The sequence below is a fragment of the Cyrtonyx montezumae genome, unplaced genomic scaffold (assembly GCF_038088225.1).
Source record: "Cyrtonyx montezumae isolate F1298 unplaced genomic scaffold, pur_monq_1.0 scaffold_8, whole genome shotgun sequence".
Lineage (NCBI taxonomy): Eukaryota > Metazoa > Chordata > Aves > Galliformes > Odontophoridae > Cyrtonyx > Cyrtonyx montezumae.
In genome coordinates, this window is record NW_027072089.1 from 85,112,075 (window position 1) to 85,136,353 (window position 24,279).

A 24,279-nucleotide genomic window follows, 5' to 3' on the forward strand; every position below is an offset into this window, starting at 1 on the left:
GCTTCTTACCAGGCATATCATTTGAATCAACTCGTAACAAGCACACCAAGACAGGAGACTCAGGAAGCAACAGTTGTTCTTAAAACATTATGCTTTACAACCTATGTCAATGTCTTACTTGTTTATGTTGCTGCCCTCCTTCAGACGTTCTCCTGCAGCTCCTGTTTTGGACACTCTCTCACTACCAGCCAAGTCCACCAGGCTGACCTTGCTGACTTTCTCTCCAGAATTCTGTGGAGATCAAATATGGGAGAAAAGATTCGCTAACATGTCTTATATTAGCACCATTAAATGCTGCTTTCTATAATAATGTGGGTTAAAGCATAAAATTCAAGATAAGAGAGAACAAATTCTCACAGTCTTTACAGTCCTTTAAGAGTCAGCCATACACTTCATACTAAATGGCTGAACCACTAATGAAGGCAAAGCAGCTGTGTGTTAACAACAAAAACTTCACTGACAGAGTAGGCCATTGAAATATATTAATGTCAACAACTGTTAACACCTAAGACAGACTTAACAGTAGCAATATAATCTTAAAGTCATCTAACTTCTTGTTTTCTCTGGCATGCTTCCACTCTCTTACAGTGTTCTCTCAATGTTATGTTCTTGCCAATATTACTGTGATTATCCAGGGCATTAAAAGTAGCAGCGTAACTAAGAAGATCATGTATGTTTACCAAACAAAAAAATTGTGAGTTATGCTACAGTCCTGGCCGAAAAGACGGAACTAATCAATGAAGAGATGCTATAATATCACTTAGCATATCAACTCTGAAATACAAGAGCATTTAGGCAAGTTGAACAGACTTGAGAGTTGAGGCAGCTTAATTTCTAAAACAGTAAGCCATTTGTCTCTTCAGTGTTTTAGCCCATGTTAAGTGACACTACCGATGCATCTACAAATACATGCAAAAAGCAGAAGCCGCTTCTTTAAATTGACTGTTATTCAAAACAAACAGATCACTCAGCATTCAAACAGAACAAAGAAAAAGAAATTACCACGAGTTCATAAATTAAACCAACAGAAATACATACACCAGACTGTAAGTCATAAAGTGTCTGAGTCACTATAATGTTGAACACAGCATGAGAGCGGCTGCTTTCTTCATTCATGTTGGTTGCAGCAACTGTTCGTGATTTGTTTCCCTCTGACATCAATGACTCAATATCCTAGAGCATAAAGAATAAAAAGTGATGTCAGGATAAAAGCAAGTTTTGTGTTTGCTGAACAGAATTCCTGTCTAGATGGAAGAGCGTGTATTTCTGCAGAGAGAGAAGAGAATGTAGAAGTAAAGAGAAAATTCTTTTTACATGTTGAAATCAGAGAATCACAAAATGGTTTGGGTTGGGAAGGATTTTAAGACCATCCAATTCCAACCCACTTGCTGTGGCTGAGTTGCCAGTCATCAGGAAAATGCAGATCTGCTTACAGAAGTAAACACGACACTTTTCTTTTCTGAAATGCATTAATGCCATCCTCTCTGAATTGGCTCAAAGGGTTGCCCTACTTGGAACCTGTACCCTTATACTCAGAAATAAAGATGATTATGACGATTCCCACATATGAGCTTGCTATGTATCCGAGACAGTTTCATAGGTCATCAGCCATAAACTAGGTTTGAAGAAAATATTCTAAAATTCAAGCAAATAAGATGTTCTGTCAAAGTATACAATTTACCATAAAAACTGCAAAATCTGTTTTTACACTATATAACATGAACAGGTGCTTCAGAGAAATAAACAACCCCAACAAATGAAAAATGTTTTTCACACAACACTATACAAAGAATGATTCTTTAATAAACCAACCTAAAACAAAGCAAAAAAGCAAAACCAAACCAAAACAGATCTCCTAAAACAGCTTCCCTGCAAGAAGGGCTAAACAATTCATACAACTGCACCACTGCAATTCCACTGTAGCTACAGAAGTTCAGTGGACTCTACAATACTAATTTATTTGGATGCATTTTAGTAACTCAGATGGGCTTAGATGCTCTCACTATTTAAATTACAAATTATATAAACCAAGTTCTACATTCTCATGCAGTAAACTTCTATAAAGTAAGAGGCTGTGTTCAACAACAACAAAAGTGAAAGAATATGTGCTAAAAGACGTGATATTCTTAGTGTGGAAGCCTCAGATTTCAAGAAAACATGTCAAGAAAACTTCATGTGCTTGGTATTTATTATATAAACAATAACCTGCAAAATAAAGTTATATTATTGCCATATTTTTAACCAACATAAAGGTGAAATGAAAGCTTTTACATGAAATAAATACACCTTGAAGCACTAGAGGAGACACCTGTGATTGTCAGACACTGCAAACACGAAACAAAACTTCTGGGTGGATATTAGTTTATCTCCAATATGATTCCTATCGCTTAGGTACACAGATGCTAATTACATCTTTCATAGGTTTAGATTTACCTCAAAGTTTGTAACAGCCAGCTGAGACAAGCCATCTACATATGGTCCCAACACTTTGTGCTCTCGAACCTTAAGAGACTGACGACTCCTATGGAATAAACAGTCTTTATGCACAAACGACTACCATAAACTTTATTCCAATTAAAAGACATAAATTAACAACCACTATACACAAGATTTTTATCATTTCATACTATGTAGTTTTGGCTTTTCAAGTAGTAGTGGTAATAAAAATACCTCCCAGAAAAAAATTATTTTAATTAAAAATAAAGACTCAATCTATCAGGTTTCAGTCAGAACACATGAATTATTTTCAGAGCATCATTCTACCCCAATATTTGTGGCTGAAACAAAACCAGAAATGCTTCATTTGGAAAAAAGAATACTGATGGGAGAGAAGGAAACAAAAAATTTCTCCCAACAATTTGCTCAAGATTCACTTCTTACATTTTCCAAGTTTTACTGAAATACATCAATGAAGTCTAAAATATACCTTTAAATTAATTTGCATGCTTCTTCATGTTATTAATTATCAATTACACTCAAGAAGTAAGACGCACATCAGACTAAAAAAATATAATCAAGATCTCTCATCTAGACATCTCCAAGCCACAGAGACTAACCAGTATTTCTGAGTCAACAAAAAAGAAGAAATGAGAGTGCCAAGAGTATATTTGGAGGTGTTATTCCTTCCCAGTCAAGAAGTCCAAGTTCTAAACCAGGAAAATCAAGTTGCAAATAAACCTCACTCTCACACTGATGTTTGGTACCCAATCCTGTCTAAAAAGAGGTGTATAAACATACATTATGAAAAACCTCAAGGACCTCCAGAATTGATTTCTATTTAATAGTTTCAAACAAAAATAATTAAGGTGGAGAGGTAGGATGAAGCTACTCACCCTTTTGGGTCAAGTAGATCTCTGACTTTCTCATTGTAGATTTCCATATAGGACACTTCAACTTTAAAAGTATGAGATTCATTTTCTTCCACAGAGATTCTCTGAAATAAAGCACAACAGAGCCGTGGGATCAGACCCAGCTGCTCCGCATTACCCATCATTGAAAACGATTTTCCTGAACCTAAGGGAAGAAAGGAGAAGAAAATGCTTTAGAATGTGGTTTCTGAGTTACTCATTTGTTCGTGAAACATGTTTTAATTTCTCCAGATGCGTGTATCAGAGCAACAAGACGTTATTCTAGTCAGAATGCTTGCTCTTTGCATTACAACAAACAGCGAAACAAAAAGAGAAACCTTAATAGTCTCTTTTAGTAGAGCCATTACTTGGCCTCCCTTTTAAACCACACAGACACAAAAGATTGAATGAGCCTTGGTTACAAACCTCTCCTTTCACACTTTCAAAGCAGCCTCATGAGGTAGCAGTGAGGAGCAGACCTTTTTACAGACCTATGTTAGGAACTTTATACTGCCAATGGCTGAGATAAAGTTACCGTGTGTTTAAATAGGAAGCCAACCTCTGAAGAAGTGAGGCAAATACAAATCAGTATTTAACATTAAACATTATGATATTTATGATTTTAAATATTATCAAGTTTAATGTTTATGTTGTGCTACTCCTACTTCATACACATGCGCAAGAAGCAGTCTCTCCCTTCAGCACAAGTTACACTTACCTGTCTGTCCATAGGCAAAAATACAAGCATTATATCCCTGAAAGGCCTTCTCAAGAATTCCTTCTCCAAGGCACTTGAACACCACTTCCTGACCTACAAAATAATCAGACGTTTATTTTAAGTGAAATAACAGTGAACTTTAACAAAAACAGGAAGAAAGTTTTAAATTAATTTATTTTTACTAATGAGTGCATTAAGGAACAAATAATTTCATGTAAAACTGAGTTAATGAAACTTAGTGCAACATCTACCTCTGTGTTTAAATACAGTGCTCATTCTGCCATGAAAGAAGCGTGGATTCAAATGAATCATGTAAGTTGAATGCCTAGAGAATAATGAAGATAATCTAAATTCTGTATTATTTAATTGCAAACTTCACAATCTGCATGCATTCTTTAATTGTAAACTTTACCCAAGAGTTCTGCAATGGAATTGCAATTAGTGAATAGAATATGAGGCATATAATAAATATAATGGTAGAAATAGCTGTTGTCTTGGGAACTAGCCTCAGGTTTCAGTATAATCCATTCTAATTTATTCCATGCTAAGGAAATGCTGGAAGTAAGACAGAAGCATTCTGAAGACACTGAAGCAGGAAATGCACATTATGAGAGACTTAAGCAGACCTGCCTGTGGATATACACTGGCAAATCTATAGCTGAAACATCAGCTACAGTGTTTCACAGTCTGAAAAATCAGCTTTCTATGTCAAGCAGATTTCAGATGTGCTTCAATCTTCTAGACGTAGGAGATAAAAGACAAAGAGCACTTATTTTGTTTATGATGGTACTGTGTAATTTTTTTTATAATAGTAATGCTCCATTTGTATATCACAAACAGGGTTAGCAGGTCAGCTGTCCGTTGAATTCTGATCTGAGAACTGAACCACTTGCATGTACATCTAAAAGAAGAGCTAAGGACAGCATTTACAGATCTTCTGGTGTTTGGTTTTGAATTTACATACACTGCCAGGTGACACTCAGAACAGTGGTGAAGTCACCTCAGCTAATTTAGTTTTAGCAGCTGCCATTTTTAACAGTTGGAAGTAATAGTACAATCCATGCAATAAGACTTCTATAGCTTTCAAAATTGAACATCAAGAAACATCTAGCTGCACATTTATATGCTGCCTGAGGATATTAATTTTCTGGGATCCTTGAGTAAATGGTAAACTACTGAACACCTGCAGAACAACTCATGAAATGCCTGACAGTAGAATGGATTTCACATACGCAAGTAAGACTAAAAATCTCTATTACTTCTATTTAAATTTATCCAAATTTATCTTTTGCTGTAAAGGAAAACTTAAGACAGTAATGTCAGGTCCCTGTGCATATTTTCCAATTGCATTTCTGAGATCCCAAAGGATTATTAGTACTGCTTCTTGAATTAACACAATTCAGACTAACTTCCAAAACACTGAATACAGGAATTAAAAACAGAGACGAGTTCAACTTATGATCACTCAATCATTTCATGATAACAACATTGAGAGAGCGCTGTTCAATAACAACGTTCCTGGAAACAGCTATAGACAATGCTAACTAGCTACTGAAGAATGCATGATGGAAATCTCAGTGTAATAAGAGTGTACAACACACAAAAATGTGCTTTCCAATTCCCAAATATTTGAAGTCATCAAATCAAAGATGCAAGGAGCCACTTACTGTGCTGCTGAACAAGACTGTAAAATCATTAAGAGTGAAAAAAAAATAAAATGATAGCGAGTGAAGAACAAAATCACTTGTCCAAAGAGGAAGAAATCTTTATTGCCCACTTCTGACTAGCAATAGAACAGAACCTCCACGTTGAGAAATTAAAAACATATCAAAATATGACAAAACTAAGCACAGTCATGAAAATCATGAGATGACCTACAGAATTTCCTACTGCCCAAGGAAGGAGGCAGTTCAAATTGCACAGACCAGACGACATTTTTTCCCAGAAAAGTTCTTATGAGCTCAGCAACCCAGAAATTGACAAACAGGCCATTCAAGAATGATGTTCAGAGGAAACAGCTGAGCTACCATGAGATAAAATAAAATTTGGTTCTAAATGAGAAGAACATAGAAAAGAACTGAAGAATTTAAATTTCAATTACAGGTACTTTATCATTTTTCTCATGCAGTGGTTGTGTTCCAGAGGGCAGGTGCACATCACCCATGAGATGATATGATCCAGGAGATATTTTCATCATGCAACATAATTTCTTTCCCTATGCATTTTATTAGGTTCTGCAAATTGTTTACACAATTTATATTGTACAGAACTATGTCTAAATGCATCTAAGGTAATTTTTTTTTAAAGCAATTTTGTTGTCTATACTATAACATTGTTGTTTTGCTAAATAATCTTATACGGTCTCTAATAAGACTTCTGCTTATTTACAGGACTTTTCTTCCCCAGATACCTAGTGCTTAACGAAGAGAGAATGGGTTTCAACTCAATTCTGATTTAATTTCCCAGATAGAAAAACCTCTCCCTTTCCTTCGAGCTCTATCTAGGTTCCAGAACAATTTCCCTTAAACCTACTTGCTGAATCTCTTAGACAGGTATGCCCAATATTCCAGCTGGATAAGACTACAACACCTCTTTAGGCGGCAATTGAGGCCCATCATTTGAAACCCCTTGTTCCTTCTCCCAACTTTCTGATCAAACTATGGACAAGTCATAGATGTTTGACACACACATGCCACCAGGCAGTGCAAAGCACAGCCAAAGCTTTCTGTGAGCCTGGGGGTGAGTGCTGAGCTGCCAGCCTTCATAGGGCAAACTCTTTCACCTCCTCCTCCCATAAGGGGAAGGAGATCACAGTTCGATGAACTTGGCTTGCAGATCATTATCTAAATAATCTCATTTCAAGACCAAATGCTTCTTTTACTTTAAGGAGCAAGACAGTTAAAGTGGAAGCAAACTACAAGAAAAAAGTATCAGACAACATTGCAGTATGCTCTGTAAATAGTCACAGCACTTGGCAGAAACCCTATTCACATCCTTCTAGGGATGTGTTGCTAATCAAAACCTGATTAACACTGGTGGACGCCAACTCCGTCCTGAAGATGTACCAGAAAACAACATCAAGACAATATGGAGACCTTCTTCCATTTCACCAGAAAGCTCTAACTGCCTTCACAGCTTCAAGATATTATCTGTACATTTTGACAAGCACAACTAACAAGCCTGATGCCAAAGCAGAAAAGCATCCAAGAAAAAAAAAAATCAAAGGAGAAACTAGAATGCCACTTCCCTTGGGAGATCAACCCAAGAACCTTTTCAACAGACACTCAGTGTTGCCATGCACTGACAGTGTCCCACAGACATACAAACTGAGATGAATAGCATTCCTTCCTTAGCACTAACCATACTAAAGCTTGGGAAGACTTCAACAGTCTAGATAGTATTTGAGACTGAAAGATACAGGAAACTCATCTTCTCAGAACTACATTTTAATACACTCAATTCTTGGAATCTTCCAGTGCTGGTTGTGTACTATTATCACACACCATAGGCATTTCAGGATGTACCATTGAAGCTGAGAAATTTTTTCACATGATCTTTACCTACTGAAATGACTGGGTATTTCAGCAGCAAAATTATAAAACCAAGTAAAAACAGCAAAGTACGTCAACTGCACATATTAATTAGTGGTTATTAAATAACAAATAATTTTAAAAGAAAACCTTGACATTATCTGCATATGAAAATCTCTTAGCTAGAACCTTGGAGAGAACATGAACTATTAGAAAAATTAAATTAGGAAAATATGTAAGATAAGAAGATCCTGAAAACCGAAAGACAAATCAACACTGATTTGCAAGAATACTACAAGAGTACACCGTTTTCAGAATGAGATATCTAAGTACTTTCAGTCTTGCATCTCCATGTTATTCCCTGTTTCTTCAGATCAAACCCATTCTGCTCTCTGAAGTCCTGATTCAATCTGACAGCTTTCCTAGGGAAAAGTACATACTGCTGAAGAACCTTAGGACATGTTTGTGCAATCTGCAGAACAAAGCCAGTGACTTTCACAAATTAAGTTTGTATATTCCCAGATCACTAGAGTGGTGACTGCTAACCAGATATGAAAGGAGGAAAATGAAGAAGAGGGAGGGTGAGTAAAAGAGAGACTACTCTTTTCAACTATACTACCTTTAACGTAAAAGCCATTAATATTCATGAACTTTCCAAGGTCCCCTCATTTACTGACAAACTTACACTCAAGAGTTATTGAAACAAAAATTAATTTTAGAGCTTGTTTTTTTGATGTCCAGTATTTCCAGTAATCAGCAACTTGTCAATATGAAATACAGATTACTTTTTGAGCCTCTCCACATGTTAGCATGGATTTGCTCAGCCAGGTTCTGACTGCAGTGTTAGGACACCTAACTGCTGTTCCCTTTAAATGGAGAAAATAACTGAAACCAAATAACTTCTAATGAACAACACTGAAAATTCAAGCTGGTCATGTCTTTCTATGGCTTAACCTCTAACTCTGATCATTTCAATACGTAACTGCAGTTAGTTCCAAGATCTAGCAGTTAAAATAAATCTTGATCTGCAGTGATTAGAACTATTAAAAGCTATACTGGATAATAGTTTTAGAAGAAACTCTTTAAAATTGGAAAAAAAAAGTAAAAAAAGTCCATGGTTCATCTTAATTAAAAAAAAAAAAAAACCTACAAGCAGTACAGCTGGTGTAGACTAACTTCTGTAGCTCAACATGAAAGTACAGTCAAAGCCCTGAAGTCTCTGTGCTCAAAGCCCTTTTTCACTAAAAGGCCTGGAGTGCTTACAATTAAGCGTCACAACATCTGTACTTTAGAATGCCTAACTCAAACACTCCAAAAGCCATATTGAGTAACTAAGATTTCCAGAAATGTAATGGTCAGACATCAGTCGCACCACTAAAATCAAATCCTACATACTAAGTAGACTTTAAATAAAAAAAAAAAGTCAATGGAACAGTAAGAAAGGGACGGGTTTCAAATGATTTCACACAGGGCAAGCCAGAAATACAGACTGACCGACACTTCTGTCTGCTCAAAATCCACAACATAAAACCACTCCTGAGGGTAGGAGACTACAGTTCTTCAAGATGTGCGGGTGGTTTGTTTCCTTTTAAAATTGCTGGAAGAGCAGTAATCAGTGCTATCTATTTCACACAAAATTAAAGCTTAGCTTAAAGTCAGGTGTTTAGCCTCTAGGGACAATGCAGCTGAAACAGATATGAGATTTCAGGTCAAATGTGAGGCAACTTAGAAGATAAGTAGACACAAATAGACACAAAGTGGGGAGTGGGGTCCTTAGAATGGACCTGGCTAAGTGCTACTGAAGTTATTTACACCATCTCGAATGTTTTCCAAAGTGAAGGACTTCTTTTCTTCCTTCTAAAAATCTACTCCATTGCAGACTTCAATAGGTTCTTACCGTTATCTAGGCTTGTCAAAATAATTCTTACCCTTCACCAAAATGTCTTACTATTATTTGTCTCTATGAGCCTTTCAAGGCAAGTAGGTATATTCTTATCCATGAACTGACTCTTGACCATTCAAGTCAAGAAACTAATATTAATAAGAAGCTATTTTTGCTTATTCTCAAAATCTATTCCATATAGCCTGCCAGGCAAAGCCCATCCTTTGTCCAGTCCAAGTCAAACTCATTCTGTCCTAAAATCAAATCACCTTCCTTCCTCATAACTTGACACATTTTTATTTTTATCCTTTCAGATAAAAAGTTCACACATTTGCCAAATTCACAACCACACCTTTCAGAATAAAATCAGCAGTGTAAAAGGCCCAGTAGGCAGCATGAGGCAATCAGTACAAACCCAGTTTTGTAATTATTCTGGAATGATAAAACTAACAGATTGCTCTGAAACACACATTATCAGTAAAAGGAGCAATCCTCCTACTATCTGCTAATTGATTGGGTTTATTAAAAAACAAAAATACACATTTCAGTGTAAGACTACACTCACTTTGTTTCCAGTCATAAGGAAAGTCAAAGGACAGATCTAAAAGAATGACACAGAGAAAGTTCCAGACAAAACTGCAGCACGAGACAGAAAAAAGAAGCTTGAGTGAAAGCTGAACAAGATTCTGCATCTTGCAATATCCAACCTGAGATATCAAGTTGTTACAGAGCCTCCATCTCTTGCAGCATCTGAAACCGAAGCACCACCTCCACAAAGGTGGGTCAAAGAGCTTACACCTCTTCACTCCTTCAGACATCTCACTGTCTTCGTAAGAGATACAGTATTGCAAGGGCAGCTTGCAAAGATGACCTCTACAGATATTTTTTCTCACATGAAAGTAATCCTTACTACTTACTGATGTGATACTGCTGGATCATTTTAGAATTGCAGTGTAACAACACTCATGTTTTTAAACACTGGAAATAGAAGTTAACTTTAATACATGAGCAAGATCCCTCATACCTCCCAAGCACGAGTTCCTGAAGACAGTTATTACATACAAGATACACCTTATCTGAAAACAAAAAGATGCAGATATCCCAGTATGAGTTTTTGGTGTAGGAGTAAAAGATGACTGATCCTATTACAGGGTCAGCTCTCATGTCCTAGAGCCTGAGAAACATTACCAACTTCCCACAGTGTTAAGTCTACCCAAACATGAATCTTCCTCTTGCGCATACAATATTAAGTGCAGGTAATATTGCAGATCAATCAGCAAAGTCAAAAAGAAATAAAAGCAACCCAGTGTAATAGCTTTAAAGATCCTGTAAGAAATAGGCATTCCCAGGAAAGTACAAGTTTTGTTTTTATTGACAAGGAAAAAAAACACAAAAAGTACCTACAAATAATTCCGACATGTTGTCTGTGGTACGCACCACTACAGGAGGGGATTGGCTTGATACCCACATGGTGGATCTATCAAATTTTTCATGTAGAATAATATATACAACAATATCTATTCAACCCAATGCAAGATGAATACACTTCGGTTTTGCACAGCAAGTAATGACAGATAGCAGAGGCTCACACTTAACAACCTCTTTTTAGAACTGTCACATCTTCAATTGTCTTTCTGTGATTTAGATTAAAGGGGTTTGTGTCACATACCTTTCTGTTTCACGAATTTTACTTAAGCTTAAAGCTCATACACTACTCACATTTAATAGCACTTAGGGTGTAGCAATATCAAGCTTAAAATATATTTATTTTTAATTGTGCAACTAATCACTGCTCTTGTCAATGACAGTAAACTCATGCACCCACACAGAACTACATCAGTCAGGAAGTACCTAACATATCTGCCCAGATCCCAGATCATCTTCCCTGCTGTGGTCATGTATTCAAACACGAAACTTCAGTTTCTACAGCTCTAAAAGTTTGGTTGCCAGGTGGCTTGTTAGGAGTCCTGAGCTTGTTAGTTCTGTGACAGTCTCTAGTACAGTATCAGGACGTAGGCTGCATGCACATTTGTGAAGCACGCCTAGAACAACGACATTTGGTTCCATAAGAACAGCCACAGGAATTATTAAAATCCCCAGTCAAAACCAGTCATTGTAATTCTTTAGAATAGTAATTTAGGCCAAGCTCTGAAAGAGACTGAAGCTCATACTTCATACTACTGCTACATAAAAGTCAACATCTTAACCACTTCAGCATTTGGTTTGCTGGCTCTAGAACAAGAAACATTGTTGTGGCATAGGACTGTATCAGGTCCTGCAAGAATAAGTGAACAAAGCCAACGACCCAGTAACTGGATTTTTTTTTACTTTTTTATTTTTTATATTCTGTCAAATTCATTGTTTTCTAGAACGTGAGAGCTGGAAGACGCAAGACCACACAAAAATTCAGAGAAATAATTGTTTCAGTTCTTCTTTTCATATGCCAGTCTTAAAGCTCATGCTCTTACTGTATTTCTGAGATTTTAAAATTGGAAAATTGTTTTCTTTTTCAGACAAGTATTATCTGCATGGGCAAAAATACATCTTAGAACTTTGTGGACAGTGAGAAATGATAAGACACGTAGCAGCACTCTATAGTCCAAACTGACAAAAGGTTAATCTACCATTATTCACACAGTAAAGCTTCAGTTCTCAGTCAAAAAGAATTTGATCACAACTTCTCAAAGAGGTTACAGAAATCTGGTTTTTGTTCAGATTAAAAATAAGCTAACCTGGAATCTCAATGAATTCACCTATCTGGAGATAGATTAAAATATGATAGGAACAAGTTTAACTGGTTAAAAAGGTGTTCCTCCAGTCTCCCATCTTCTCTAAAAGTAGGTTAGCCTGATGTTGCACCCAATATGTGCAGCCCCCACCTGCCACTAGAGTCACATCAAGGCAACATCTGGGTTTGCATCATAACCCCTTTCCTTTAAGAGGAAGTCTAGCTGTGTAGACACAAAAGCAGCTGTTGCATGCTCCAAGGAATCTACCAGTTTGAATAATGGGTCTCAGTAACTGTATCTGTTCACTGCAAACACGGGCACCGAAAGTCAAAACAAAACAATTTTCCTGAGGAGATCTACATCACTCACACAAGCAAGGAATACAGTACATCAACTGCATTTCCTGTGATTCAGCATTTGATTCAAGTCAGAGATGTATTCCAATGAACACTCAAACTTCAAGGTTTCCTTCAGACCAAAAACTTAACCAAAAACTGTTTTTCTTCCCCTTTCCATAAACCACAACTTTGAAATCCTGGCATACAGAACTATAACAATAAAAATGAATTTCTTTTAAAAATATTAATGTTAATACACTAAATCCAGTTATGAGAAAATTAAGACCTGGGATGATAACGTAGTTTAGAATGTCCAGCTTTTGGAGGAAAGCATCACAGAGCTGATCACTCAAAAACATCAGGAATAATCTGAGCAATCACAATATGAATGACTGGAAAGATGTGAAATAATCACATCATTTGAAAAAAACACACAAAGGAATGAAAAGAACAGAAAACATACTTTCATCGCTAGCTTCAGCAAGAATTGATTTCTGAATCTTAGGTGACAGGAAGAATCTCCAGAAGAGGCTCTTTTGGGGAAAAGAAATAAAACATTACAGCTTTCACGTGAAGGAAAGCATCCCTGTCCCAAGCAATGTACTGGGCACCTTAAAGCTCGTGTTCCTTCTTAACCAGAAACCTAGCACTCTAAATCCCTGTGGAAAAAAAAAAAAAAAAAAAGTCTGCTTTTGTGAAGAAGTCCCCTGAGCATCACAGTACAAAGCATTAAAAAAAATACATCCACAACAGTCTAAGCTTTCATATGTTTTCAAATTACTTATACTGTTGAATGCACATAAAATAGCTTACCTGCATATTTCGTAGTGTTTGATTCATCCATGGACCAGAAACAGTGATCAAAGGCAAACACCTGTAGAAGCACATAAAAGGCAAATGAAGAACTCAAGCCACAAAGCACCTCTTAAAGTCATATAAATTCATGACTGCTTAACTGCAGACGGACTCTACTGTTTCTATAGATCCTAAATCAGAACTGTGAAGACTTCAGCAATGGGAATAATTTCTGGAAAGCTTAGAGTTACAGAGCTGAAATACTTTTTCTATTATCCATGCTACAAAACACTGCTTTAAAAAAAAAAAAAGGTGCATTATAATAGAACAAACACATTAAAGTGTTCTAAAAATTGGATATTTGAGTCAGTTAAAATTTTTTTATTGTTCACAAACGCATGGAAAAGAGGAAAGAGGGAAGAGGAACAGACAGGTGTAGCACAGTCCCTGTGTAAACATAATGCTCATCCCGATTCAAATTTTCATTGCTAAAATTGTCTTCAGAATCAGCATGTACTGTGTAAATGCCAGCTCTGCTTAGGTCTTACATTTCTCAAAAACCAAACAAACAACAAAAAAAGGACTCTATCACTGACTTCCAGAATAAGGCCAAACTCCGTAACTAGGGACACACACACACAAAAAAAAAAAAATCAAAATTAAAAAATAAAGACAGGAAAATACATCCAGGCCGTGGTAAAGACATGATTACCTGATCAGAAAGCAGAGGACACAAAGTGTGAAGGAGAAGAAAAGAGCAAAATACAAGTAAAATTAGGCATCAGACCACTCAAGGATGGAGGTTGGAAAAGCACAGAACTGAAGAACCAGATGTGAAGAAAAAGGATCTTACTGAACAAAAGTAATAGCAATAGATCAGCAAGCCTGTGAGTGGTAAAAAGCATGCTGCTATAGAGAACTCAACATTTGTAATACTATCCATCAGGAAAACATGTACAGCACAAAGGCAAAACGTGTTCTGCTCCTGTGTCCATTGATACAGAGAGGCTGTAACTGTTATTTCCCTTACTTGCATCAGCTGAACAACCTGAATGTTAGTTACAAAATAAGAGGGGCTGGGTTGATGCTAGCAAGCAGCCAAACCCCACAAGGCCAACTCCCCTCTTCCGAGAATCTCAGAAGACAATGGAATCTTTGCTGCCAGTAGGTAACACATGAAGCTCTGCTGTCAAAGCATCAATAAGCACAGGAAACTATGGTACTTCATGCACTCCATCTCTTAAAATAGATAAGTCCACGTTCACAAATCGTGACCGTTTTAGCTCATCTTTTGGACATTTAGTTGGGTACCATAGAAAGGAAAAAAACAAAAGAGCAATAACAGTATGTAGAATTAGAGGATGCATTTCCTCTTTAGGATTACATTACTAGCTTCAGCTCTAGCCTACTTCAAATTGCAGGACTGCAAATTAAGTATTAAGTCCTTCTCTGGTGTGCAAAAAGAAAAAAGAAAAAAACACTCAAATCTCTTCAATTACAGCTTTTAACATTATGAGAAATACATCTAAATACACCATTTACAATTGAACTGAACATGCTTAAATCACAGAACAAACTTTTATTCTGCATAACCTACTCAAATGCAGAAAGAGGGGAAAAATCTAGAAAAATTTCACTAATTCATGACAAAGAGGTTTTTATAAAAGTAAAATTTCATGACTGTAAGACATCTCCTTTATCGCATGCTTGAAGACACAGCCAGTGACCAACAGCTACCTCCACTCCTGTCCAGAAACTAATACTGACCAATGTTTCTGCCAACAGTTAACAAAACAACACCAAAAGGACTCAGTATGCAGGACTGAGGTGACTATGTAGTAGACATCAATGAGGCACAAAAGTTTCACCATGGACTTCTAATGCTCAAGGAAGGACTACTTACGAGCCTTAAAGAATAAGTAAGTAGTCTCAGAAGCCCTGACTAAGATAAGTGTACATAGTCCTGAAGCTCAGTGGAGGAAGCCACAAAACAAGTAGACAATGTAACTGTCAGACAGACGAGCTAACAGGATGACCACTCTAATGAAAAGATGTCACACCAGCTAAGTGTGTTCAACGCACTTGTGAACCTGCAACAGTGTCCTGTAAAAGCACTACCAAATCATAACTTGACTCAAATCTCCTATTCTGCACATCTGAGAACACTCCAGTACAGACACTCAATATTAGCAACTGATAGTTTTATATTGCCTCAAACACCTCATAAGATACAGTGTTCCATATGTTCCACATTTTGCCATGGTAAACTGACTGTGGACTAACTAAAGACAAACTCTCTTCTTAATATTTTGCTCTTTCGGGATCCCAATGGAGACAGAAAGGAATCACTTCTTTATTAAAACTTTGCTTGGACCCGAATTTTCTGTGCCTGGTCTTCCAAAAGTAGATCTCCTTAGTGAGATATGTAATGCAGGTTGATAGAGAGCAAGACCCAGGGGCTCTATTAGCAGAAACACAATATGTCCTGAGATAATCCTTGAATCAAGGAAGAAGGTCATGGATAGTTTCCTTTTTGGTTTTCAGATATGCAGAACTCTCTTGGATTATCTGCAGTTATAAAGTCTCCAAACAATATGTCTGTAGGTTAGATTGTAACCAAACTCTTCCTAAAATGTCTGTTGCTGCAAATATTCCAGGATAAAATAGCAAGATAAAATTTTGGCTTAACACAGGAACCAAGCCTCCTTCCATTTCTTCCAATTATATGCAAAATATATCAAAAGTTGAAGAGAAGACTTGACAGTGAGACAATGCTTAGCCCACAAGAGTGAACTGAGCTCTGGAATTTCCTTCTGAAGAGGGGAAAAAATTCAAACAACTCTACAACAATAATCTAACAGGGAGGTCTGAGTCATTTACTCCAATACAAATAGAAAGAGACATCTTCAAGAACTAGGACATTCCCTGCTGCTACAGAATGAAAGATGTAGTTTTGCCACTGAACTGTGGAGCAAAAGGCAGCATTTACTTCCCTTTACTTTCAGACCTTCATAAAAGCAAGATGGATTTTCAATAATTTCTCAATGCCTTTATTCATCTTGCTTCAAATGTAAATCTAAAGAACTTGCAGTCATCAACAGAAAACCTCTAACATTTGTAATAACTTTTATAACCCAAGAAGTTGTGTTTCTCTTCTCTCATTCAACTACTATTTTCCATATGGGACTGACTGGGTAAAAAAAAAAAAAAATCGAATGATTTTTCTCTATTATGACACTGCAAGCTGTGAAATTACAAAAGAAAACCTAATTTTAAGGATCCAATCTAACAGATGCCTATTCTGCTCCCCTGTATTATTATATTATCAGCAGTGGATCACACAATCCACATCAGCGGGGTTACCCAGTTACACAGGCTAATTTGTAATGATATAAGAGGTCAGTATAGAAGTACTGTAAGCCAACTTAATCTATTGTCCTACACTTTTCCCCCTTAGTTAAGGTAGTAAATCATAACAGAATTACTCAGTGACTCATTGTTGCAGCTTAACCCAGTGTTGGCTCAGGACCTGGCAGCCGTTCACTCAATCCACTCCACTTGAGTGGGATGAGGGAGAGAATTGGAAACAAAATAGAACTCATGGGTTGAGATAAAAAGTTATTTACTAACACAGAAGAGAAGAACAGAAGCAAAAGTGCAATGGTAACAATACATATAACCACGATGCAATTACTTCCCACCTACCGACCAATACGCAGCACCTACACAGGGCTGGCCAGCACCACTAGGTGCATGATTAACACTACTAATTAACCAGGACATGATAATATATAAATACTGATCTCGTAAAGAGACTAATTAAAATACGTGCTTACAGCTATTTCTCATAGAAAAGCAATCATCTGGTTTATTTTAAAAAGGTAAAAATTGGTCAAAATTAACTTTGCAATAAGGCAAAAATCTGCCTAAAAATAAAACAAACGTAAATATAACATCTTAGTAAGTACTCTATTAAACATAAAAAGTAATGTAAAGGGCTTAGGCTACTTCTAGACTGCTTTGTGGAAAACTGTTAAATCCTTAAGTAACGATTACTTCCAAAAAATAAAATTCAAAATATGTCAGGTAAAAGAGAGGCAACTGCTAGAACACTCAATACCTGCATAACACATTTTGCAACTGCAGAAAAACTCTCTTCTCCACAGAAACAAGTGCACAAAAAATGTATAATTACTGATGTTAGTGAAAACAGAACAGAAACTATGAGCATTCCCAAACAAAGCCATTTACAGGACAAGTTAGACCTCTGAAAACATAGACTCTAAATGCAAGCATTAAGATAGTAAGAAATAAAGCATTTAGGAGTAAGATCTTGATCAGTCAGGCTCTACAGCACTCATGTAACTAAGGCACTCAATGGGAAACTCCCGTAGGGCACAATCTGAACTGAATAGTGAGACCTTTTTATTTATTTATTAAGTATCAAGATGATTCGACAGCTTCTATTTTCCTGGCCTCCAGTGTAAAAGCTGCAGGACATGTAATCCCAAGAACAGCACACAGACTTACCTGGGGACACCTAAAAATATGCTGACTGTACTTTTGATATGAGCATGCAGAATAATCAACTTTTTTTTTTTCCTCATTAATTTTATTCTTCCTGAGATCTATTTCTCTGAAGAAGGTACAAAAAACAGTGTCAATATGAACATCAAAGGTATCAAAAGTGCTGTTAATGCTACAGCCTCAGACTCATTAGCCAAACACTCACACTGAGCATTGAAAATGCCTTTTTCATTTTTTGGAGAACACACAAAAGCAAAAGCCAAAACTTTTTCCAGCTTATTCCAAAACAATTATTTAAATACATTTGAACAAAGAGAGATCTGTGACAGAATTTTTTAAACTACAGAAGCATCTTTTACAAATTAGTGTTAAACATATTTTGGAAAGTCCACCCCATTTGGCTGTTCTAACCCTGCGAGGAAAAAAAAAGCCAAGTGTTTTTTGTCTGAAATTCAACATTTAAAACCACCAACTGTATCTCCACAAAGATTTCCTGAATCTTCAGTTGCTCTAAGCATTTCAAGAATGCCTCTGTAACACTACAGGCTCACATTTCTGCTTCACTGTTACAGTGATGTCAATTTCATCATCGCTGTACCAGAAAATTGTAAAGTATTTTAAAGAGATAGGCAAAGTCAGGAAACGATGAAAGACAGTTTCATAATACTTCAAGTTAATGCACTTGTTGGCATTCAAATGTAATCAGATGCAAGTTTACATCTGCAAGTCTGCCAGTTTTCACAGCTGGACTCAAAACCATTCTGGGTTTTCAAATTTCAGAGGAAAATAAGGAACAAGCCTTGAAATTATTCTACTTTTTTGCAAGAATCTCGGCTTTATTGTAGTAACTAAAATAGCTAGATAAAAGAAACTTGCCAGTAAATTGACATAGTAGGGCAACAGCTGCTAAATCAGAAACTCTCAGTAGAGCTAAGGCAACAACATTTATTCATTTTTTGTTGTTGCTGGTTTTTTTTTTTTTTTCCCAGTTCATTCCAGTGTTTGACTTTGCACAGTATTTTCAATCTAAGTGGCACTACAGTTGGAAAACTGTTTTTATTAAAGCCTCTAATCAATGCCTTCAACAATTAATAATTTTAAGGTCTTATGCATGCAAGTATACTTATGAGAACTACTTACAGGTAATGAGTACTTCATCCAATGTTAAATGCTCACCTGATTAAGCTATATGATATGATTAGTTTAGAAAGGAGTCTAATTTCACATTATTAGTTCTTTTAAAAACCTAATCTCTGTACAGACTAGATCAAGCCTGGGGTTTTCAGCAATTAGCAGTGCACTACCAAGACTGAACATACTCTTTAACAAACACCATCTATGTATCTATACAACATTAAAAATGCACAGATAACACTTAACAGTCATTTCCATGTGACCAATAGATGGCTAATTGATCACGTTCTGTTTTTACAGGGAAAAAAAAAGTTAAGCTTTACAGGTGAAGATACCACCTACATGAACCTCAACAAAGTAGCCAACCTGACAGACAGGGTGAACTACAGGGCTGACTATCTTTTTTTCTTAAAAAAATACCAGTGTATCAGAAATGAAGAATGGAAATTTTCATTCACCAGACAGCTGCTGCTACATCTTTATTACAACCGTTCAAGTAGCTAAGCATACATTATGGATTTGCAAATAAAGTCTACACCAGTAAGTGAAATGGAAGACACTGAAGGAACTGATAAGAAGTTGGGCACAGTTTGCTGAGCACCTGCTGAGTGAAAAACACAAAACCTACCACCAAAAGAAGTACAACAGAAAATCTGAAGGCAAAATTGGGTATAGCTCACAGATCTCAGAATAGAACGACTGTTTTAGTCGTCAAAACGTTACAATAAAAGACCAAGTAATGTAATGAAACATGGTGCTTCCAGAAAAAGATGGAAACTTGTATGCATGTAACTTTTCCTACCATAGCTTAAGAACTATTGGGTTGGATGGGAATCACAATTCACCCATGGCTAATGACAAATTAGCTCCTGAAACATAAAGAACTTTCAACACTTAGGTAATTTGATTAAAAAATGCTAATTTGATGACTGACTGTGAAGGGTACCTAAAAAGCTATTAGTTCAAGAAGTATCCTTATCCTGTATCACATCTTGAAACACTCACAAAATGTATTTCTACAGATGGTAAGAATCATCTTCTGTCTCAAAGTGATCAACATTTCACACATCATCTTAAGTTGCAGCAATATAGCTCAGGGAAACCAATGATCATCTAACCATACCTGGTAATTATGTGGCCTATATACACAACTATGCAGCTAGTACACTTTTGTGGAAGAAACTCAAGGCTGTAATTAAGCTTTTACATAACATTAATAACAACTTCATTTGCCTACAAGGATATATGAATGAGGTAGTACAGAAAAGGAAGCTGGTTTTTTTTAAATTACAAAAGAAAATGGGGGCTTCCATGTTTGTTTTTGTTTGTATTGCTATTGTTTTGTTAGTTTTCTTTTTAAAGACAATGATCAAGCTCTTTTGCACTAGCTATATTAACTAGACTTGACAGAAGAACTTTACTGCTTTGGAAAAAAAGGTGAAGCTTAAGACCAGATCCATTTTTTTAAGAGATTCAATCACTAAGGGAAAAACTGCCAGTCCAGTATAGCATTTCAAATGAAAATATCAGTGTTATTTATTATTATAATAATTGTCTTTTTTGTCTTTTTTTTAATTATTTAAGATCACAGCAAATGAAAATAAAAATGTTTGTTTTATACAATTATTTCAAATCATGTTAAAATAGATTTTGTTCCATTCTTCCCTACCTAATGGGAACAATACAGATCATTTACTGAACTACTTTCTTCTTACACTTTGGAAAATAATCAAAACAGCATTCATACGCATATATATATGCACACACACAAAAATAGCTGTCTGAATCGCATAGATATGTTAGGCACCCCAGTTTGTCTTCTATGGGTGTAAGCCTTCTGGGAAGAAATGTCAGACTCACACATTAACTATTTCTTCAAAATTTACAAATCAAAGAGAATAATGTAAAATAAACTCACTCACAGTTACCTATGCTATGAAAAATAACATCCAATAGAAACAAAAAGGAGAAAATCATCCTTTCAAATGCTGAGGTAAAATATCAAAATGCTGGGGTTTGAATCTCTTGACAAAATGTAGCAAAAATGCTGCTTTTACCTTATCATGGCTAACAGCCCTGTACTGATACTGTATTTCTCATCCCAGTAAGGCTCCTCTATCACAATAGATACCTAACACTCATCCTCCTTCCTTTCCCCTGCATTACACACAAAGTATTTTCTAAGTAAGTTCTGGTACTCTCTGGCCACAAAATCATAGAATAATAGTGGTTGGAAAGGACCTCTGGAGGTCATCTAGTCTAACCCCGCCCTGATAAAGCAGGTTCCTTACAGTAGACTCCACAGGAAAGCATGTGAAGAAATACCTCCAGAGGAGACTCCACAATCTCCCTGGGCAGCCCATTCCAGGGCTCAATTACAAAAAAGAAGAGTTTGTTTTTTCTAGATGTGCTTCACCACCTTTTAAAACAATTCCTCTTTATAGTGTGTATATTATCTGCAACAAAATGTTTTACAAGTTATACTTATTACTTCTAGGGTATTTAGGAATGCATTCATATAATGGCTTGTCCTAGTCATAGCTTTAAGAAGTCATGTGCCTTAATCTTCATATCAATTGGATTAAAATGTAATCTTTTTCAGTTACGATGAACTTTGAAAAAGGAATAGAGGTTTCTTTAAACATGTTTTTCTTCACCAAAGCCATACTGATTACATACTATAGGAACATGCCAGACACTTCTGCCATATTCAACACTTTTGAAGGAGGCCCAAACACAAAGAGAGAGAAACTTACCTTAGGTGGTTTTCTAGAAGATGGGGAAAAAATCAGCAACGAAGAGGTGAAGTATGAATTCACCATTCACATAAATGGAAGGTAGCAGAAAAAGAAAAGAAATAAAAACAAAGTCAGTGTACTTCATTACTATAATCTAATTTTTTTTTGTAAACCACAACATATTTAAGAATAATCAAATCAGAAAGAATCAGAAGATAATTATATGATATAGCATAGATTTTTAACAAGAATCAGTAGCTTCTTAATCATTAATATAATCATACATTTAAAAGAGAGAAAGAAAAATGTAACATTCCCTACAAGCTAAAAAACCTAACTGCACTGAGTTTCAAAATGAAAACAGGCATTCTTTTTATTTGCCACTGAAGTCACATCATTTCACATTTTGTGGCAAATGAAAACAGCCTACAAACTGATAGATAAAAGCAAAGCCCCACTGACTTCAGTAGTGCTAAACATACAAGAGCAAGGTAAGAGTCAAACAGATGTCTCTCAACGAGAAACGTGTAGAAAAAGAAACCTGTATTTTCCTTGGCCACAGGAAGCCTACACAGAACATAGCAAACCAAAGCAAAAACACAATTATCCTTAAGGCCCAACTCTAATTGATGCTGTCATAAATGGAGCAGAGGTAAAAACTTTCAAACTGAGGATACCAATGTAAAATACTTTGACTCATCCTTCGATGTTTTATGCTTACTCTGGCAGCCATGTGGTCATACAGTAAATTCAGTTCGTTTGATGGGGTTTTTTTTTTGGAGGGACTGACCAACTCAGATCACTGACATGTCTCACTAAGCAGCCCTGTGCTTGCTGATGCCAGTGCGAGAGAAGATCCAAAGATGCAATACAGAATTAAACTGGTTTAGGCCCTTCATGAGAACTACAATCTTACTCATAGCTTTAAATTAATCTGAAATTGCACACACTAGAACTTTATCTTTGCATTTCACAGCAAGCATGCACATGTGACTGATGAAGAAAAAGCACAGCTAAAAAGGTCTACAGAAAAGACAGGGCAATCAAAGAACGCAGTGAGGTTTACAAAGTAAGGATAAGGATGCAGAATCTCCATACATCCAACAAAAAGGACAGGCACTATACACAAAATTCTAAGGTATCAGGCAGATATTGAAGTCCCAGTGTAGAAACACATGGGACCAAACCCTACTTTCCCCCACCAAATTACATACACAAACTCCACAAAGGCTGAGGGTGGAAATAACACTTTGAACCATCTTTCTATCGCCCCAGAACATGGAGGCTCAGAAAAAAAGGCTGAAAGAAAGTCAAACACAAACACATCTTACACAATCCTTTCTGCCTACTTTCATTTCATACCTCAGACAAGGCGTCTGCCTAAACCAGAACTACATAGCTGGCATATGGTACTGGTCTAATGCAAATACACCTTTGTCTCCTAGCCAAACCACCTCCAGCAGCCTTACCCTCTCATTATCAGCAGTGGCTCACCCCATAGTGAGCTTGCAGACAGGTGTCTCAGAACTTGTGCTGAAATCACTCTTACCAAGTCAAAAAATGCTATTTTGCTTTACTTGGAATATTTTTTCATTTAATGAATTTCCAGATGTGATAGAAGTCAAACTCTGTCAGCTCATCTAACCAAAGTCCTAGTATCAGCTCTATATTTTCTATTCCTACATTAGAAAGATGTTCCTATTGAGGTAAGTTACCCAAGCCTTTTTGGAAAGGGTTTGCATTCATTTCAAATGCACTCATATACTGAGAAATAATTCAAGAATGTATCATCTTTCTCAGGGAATTCCCAATGCAGAGCTATCATAGTTCAGCAGGGTCCCCATTCAGTAGGGTCAAATATTAGTCAAAGAAAGCAAATGCCAACAGAATGTTTACCAACTAGATTTCTCTTTGATAAGCCTCATATGGAAAAGGGGTACAGAACATCACTTCAGTAAATGTCTTTCACACATTTCATAACACATTTCCTTTAGCAGTGCAAGCCTTTTAGGAAATCTCACTTTTCCCTTATGGTTGCACTAAGAAAAATGGAACAGCAACTTTTTCAAACACTGGTGGACAGCAGGAGTTTCCCCACTGGAAGTGAGATCTATCACCAGCTTCCTGGATGGGCACAAGGAACTGCAGCTAAAATCCTAACTCCTCAGGCACCTGCCAGCCTCAGCAGCAGCAACACAAGCAAAGGCCTCTGGAAATCAATAATCTCGCTTCAGAGGATATGATTTCTTTAAGTCACTCAAAAATTCCAGCTAATCAAGTTACTGTAACCCTTTTTCTGGCAATGATGATGGAGATACAAACACATTTTTCAGTTGGACTAACAAAAAAAAAAGAACTGTTTACAATTTTACTGAAATCATACCCAGAGCAACTTAAAGGTGTCTTTTAAAACCTGTGTTAGCATCAACCAATTTTCCATCAAAATATGCTGTTCTCTTTTTATTTTTTTTCAGATGTGCTGCATAGTTTCTTCCCTGTCCCAGAAGCCAGCATCTTTTCATAAAAAAATGAGTTTATCTT

General features: G+C 36.4%; 1 protein-coding gene across 4 annotated transcripts in view; it reads right to left on the bottom strand.

Moving 5' to 3' along the window:
- The window catches only part of KIF13A (kinesin family member 13A), a 109,524-nt gene that overhangs the window by 48,246 nt on the left and 36,999 nt on the right, over nt 1-24,279 (bottom strand). For all 4 annotated transcript variants that reach the window (XM_065752437.1, XM_065752436.1, XM_065752435.1 and 1 more), the window contains exons 3-9: nt 21,757-21,769; nt 13,358-13,418; nt 4,066-4,158; nt 3,333-3,513; nt 2,434-2,521; nt 1,039-1,173; nt 119-231 (exon numbers count right to left, since the gene is read on the bottom strand). In XM_065752437.1, coding sequence (XP_065608509.1) covers nt 119-231; nt 1,039-1,173; nt 2,434-2,521; nt 3,333-3,513; nt 4,066-4,158; nt 13,358-13,418; nt 21,757-21,769 — 684 coding nt within the window. The remainder of the gene's footprint in view (nt 1-118; nt 232-1,038; nt 1,174-2,433; nt 2,522-3,332; nt 3,514-4,065; nt 4,159-13,357; nt 13,419-21,756; nt 21,770-24,279) is intronic.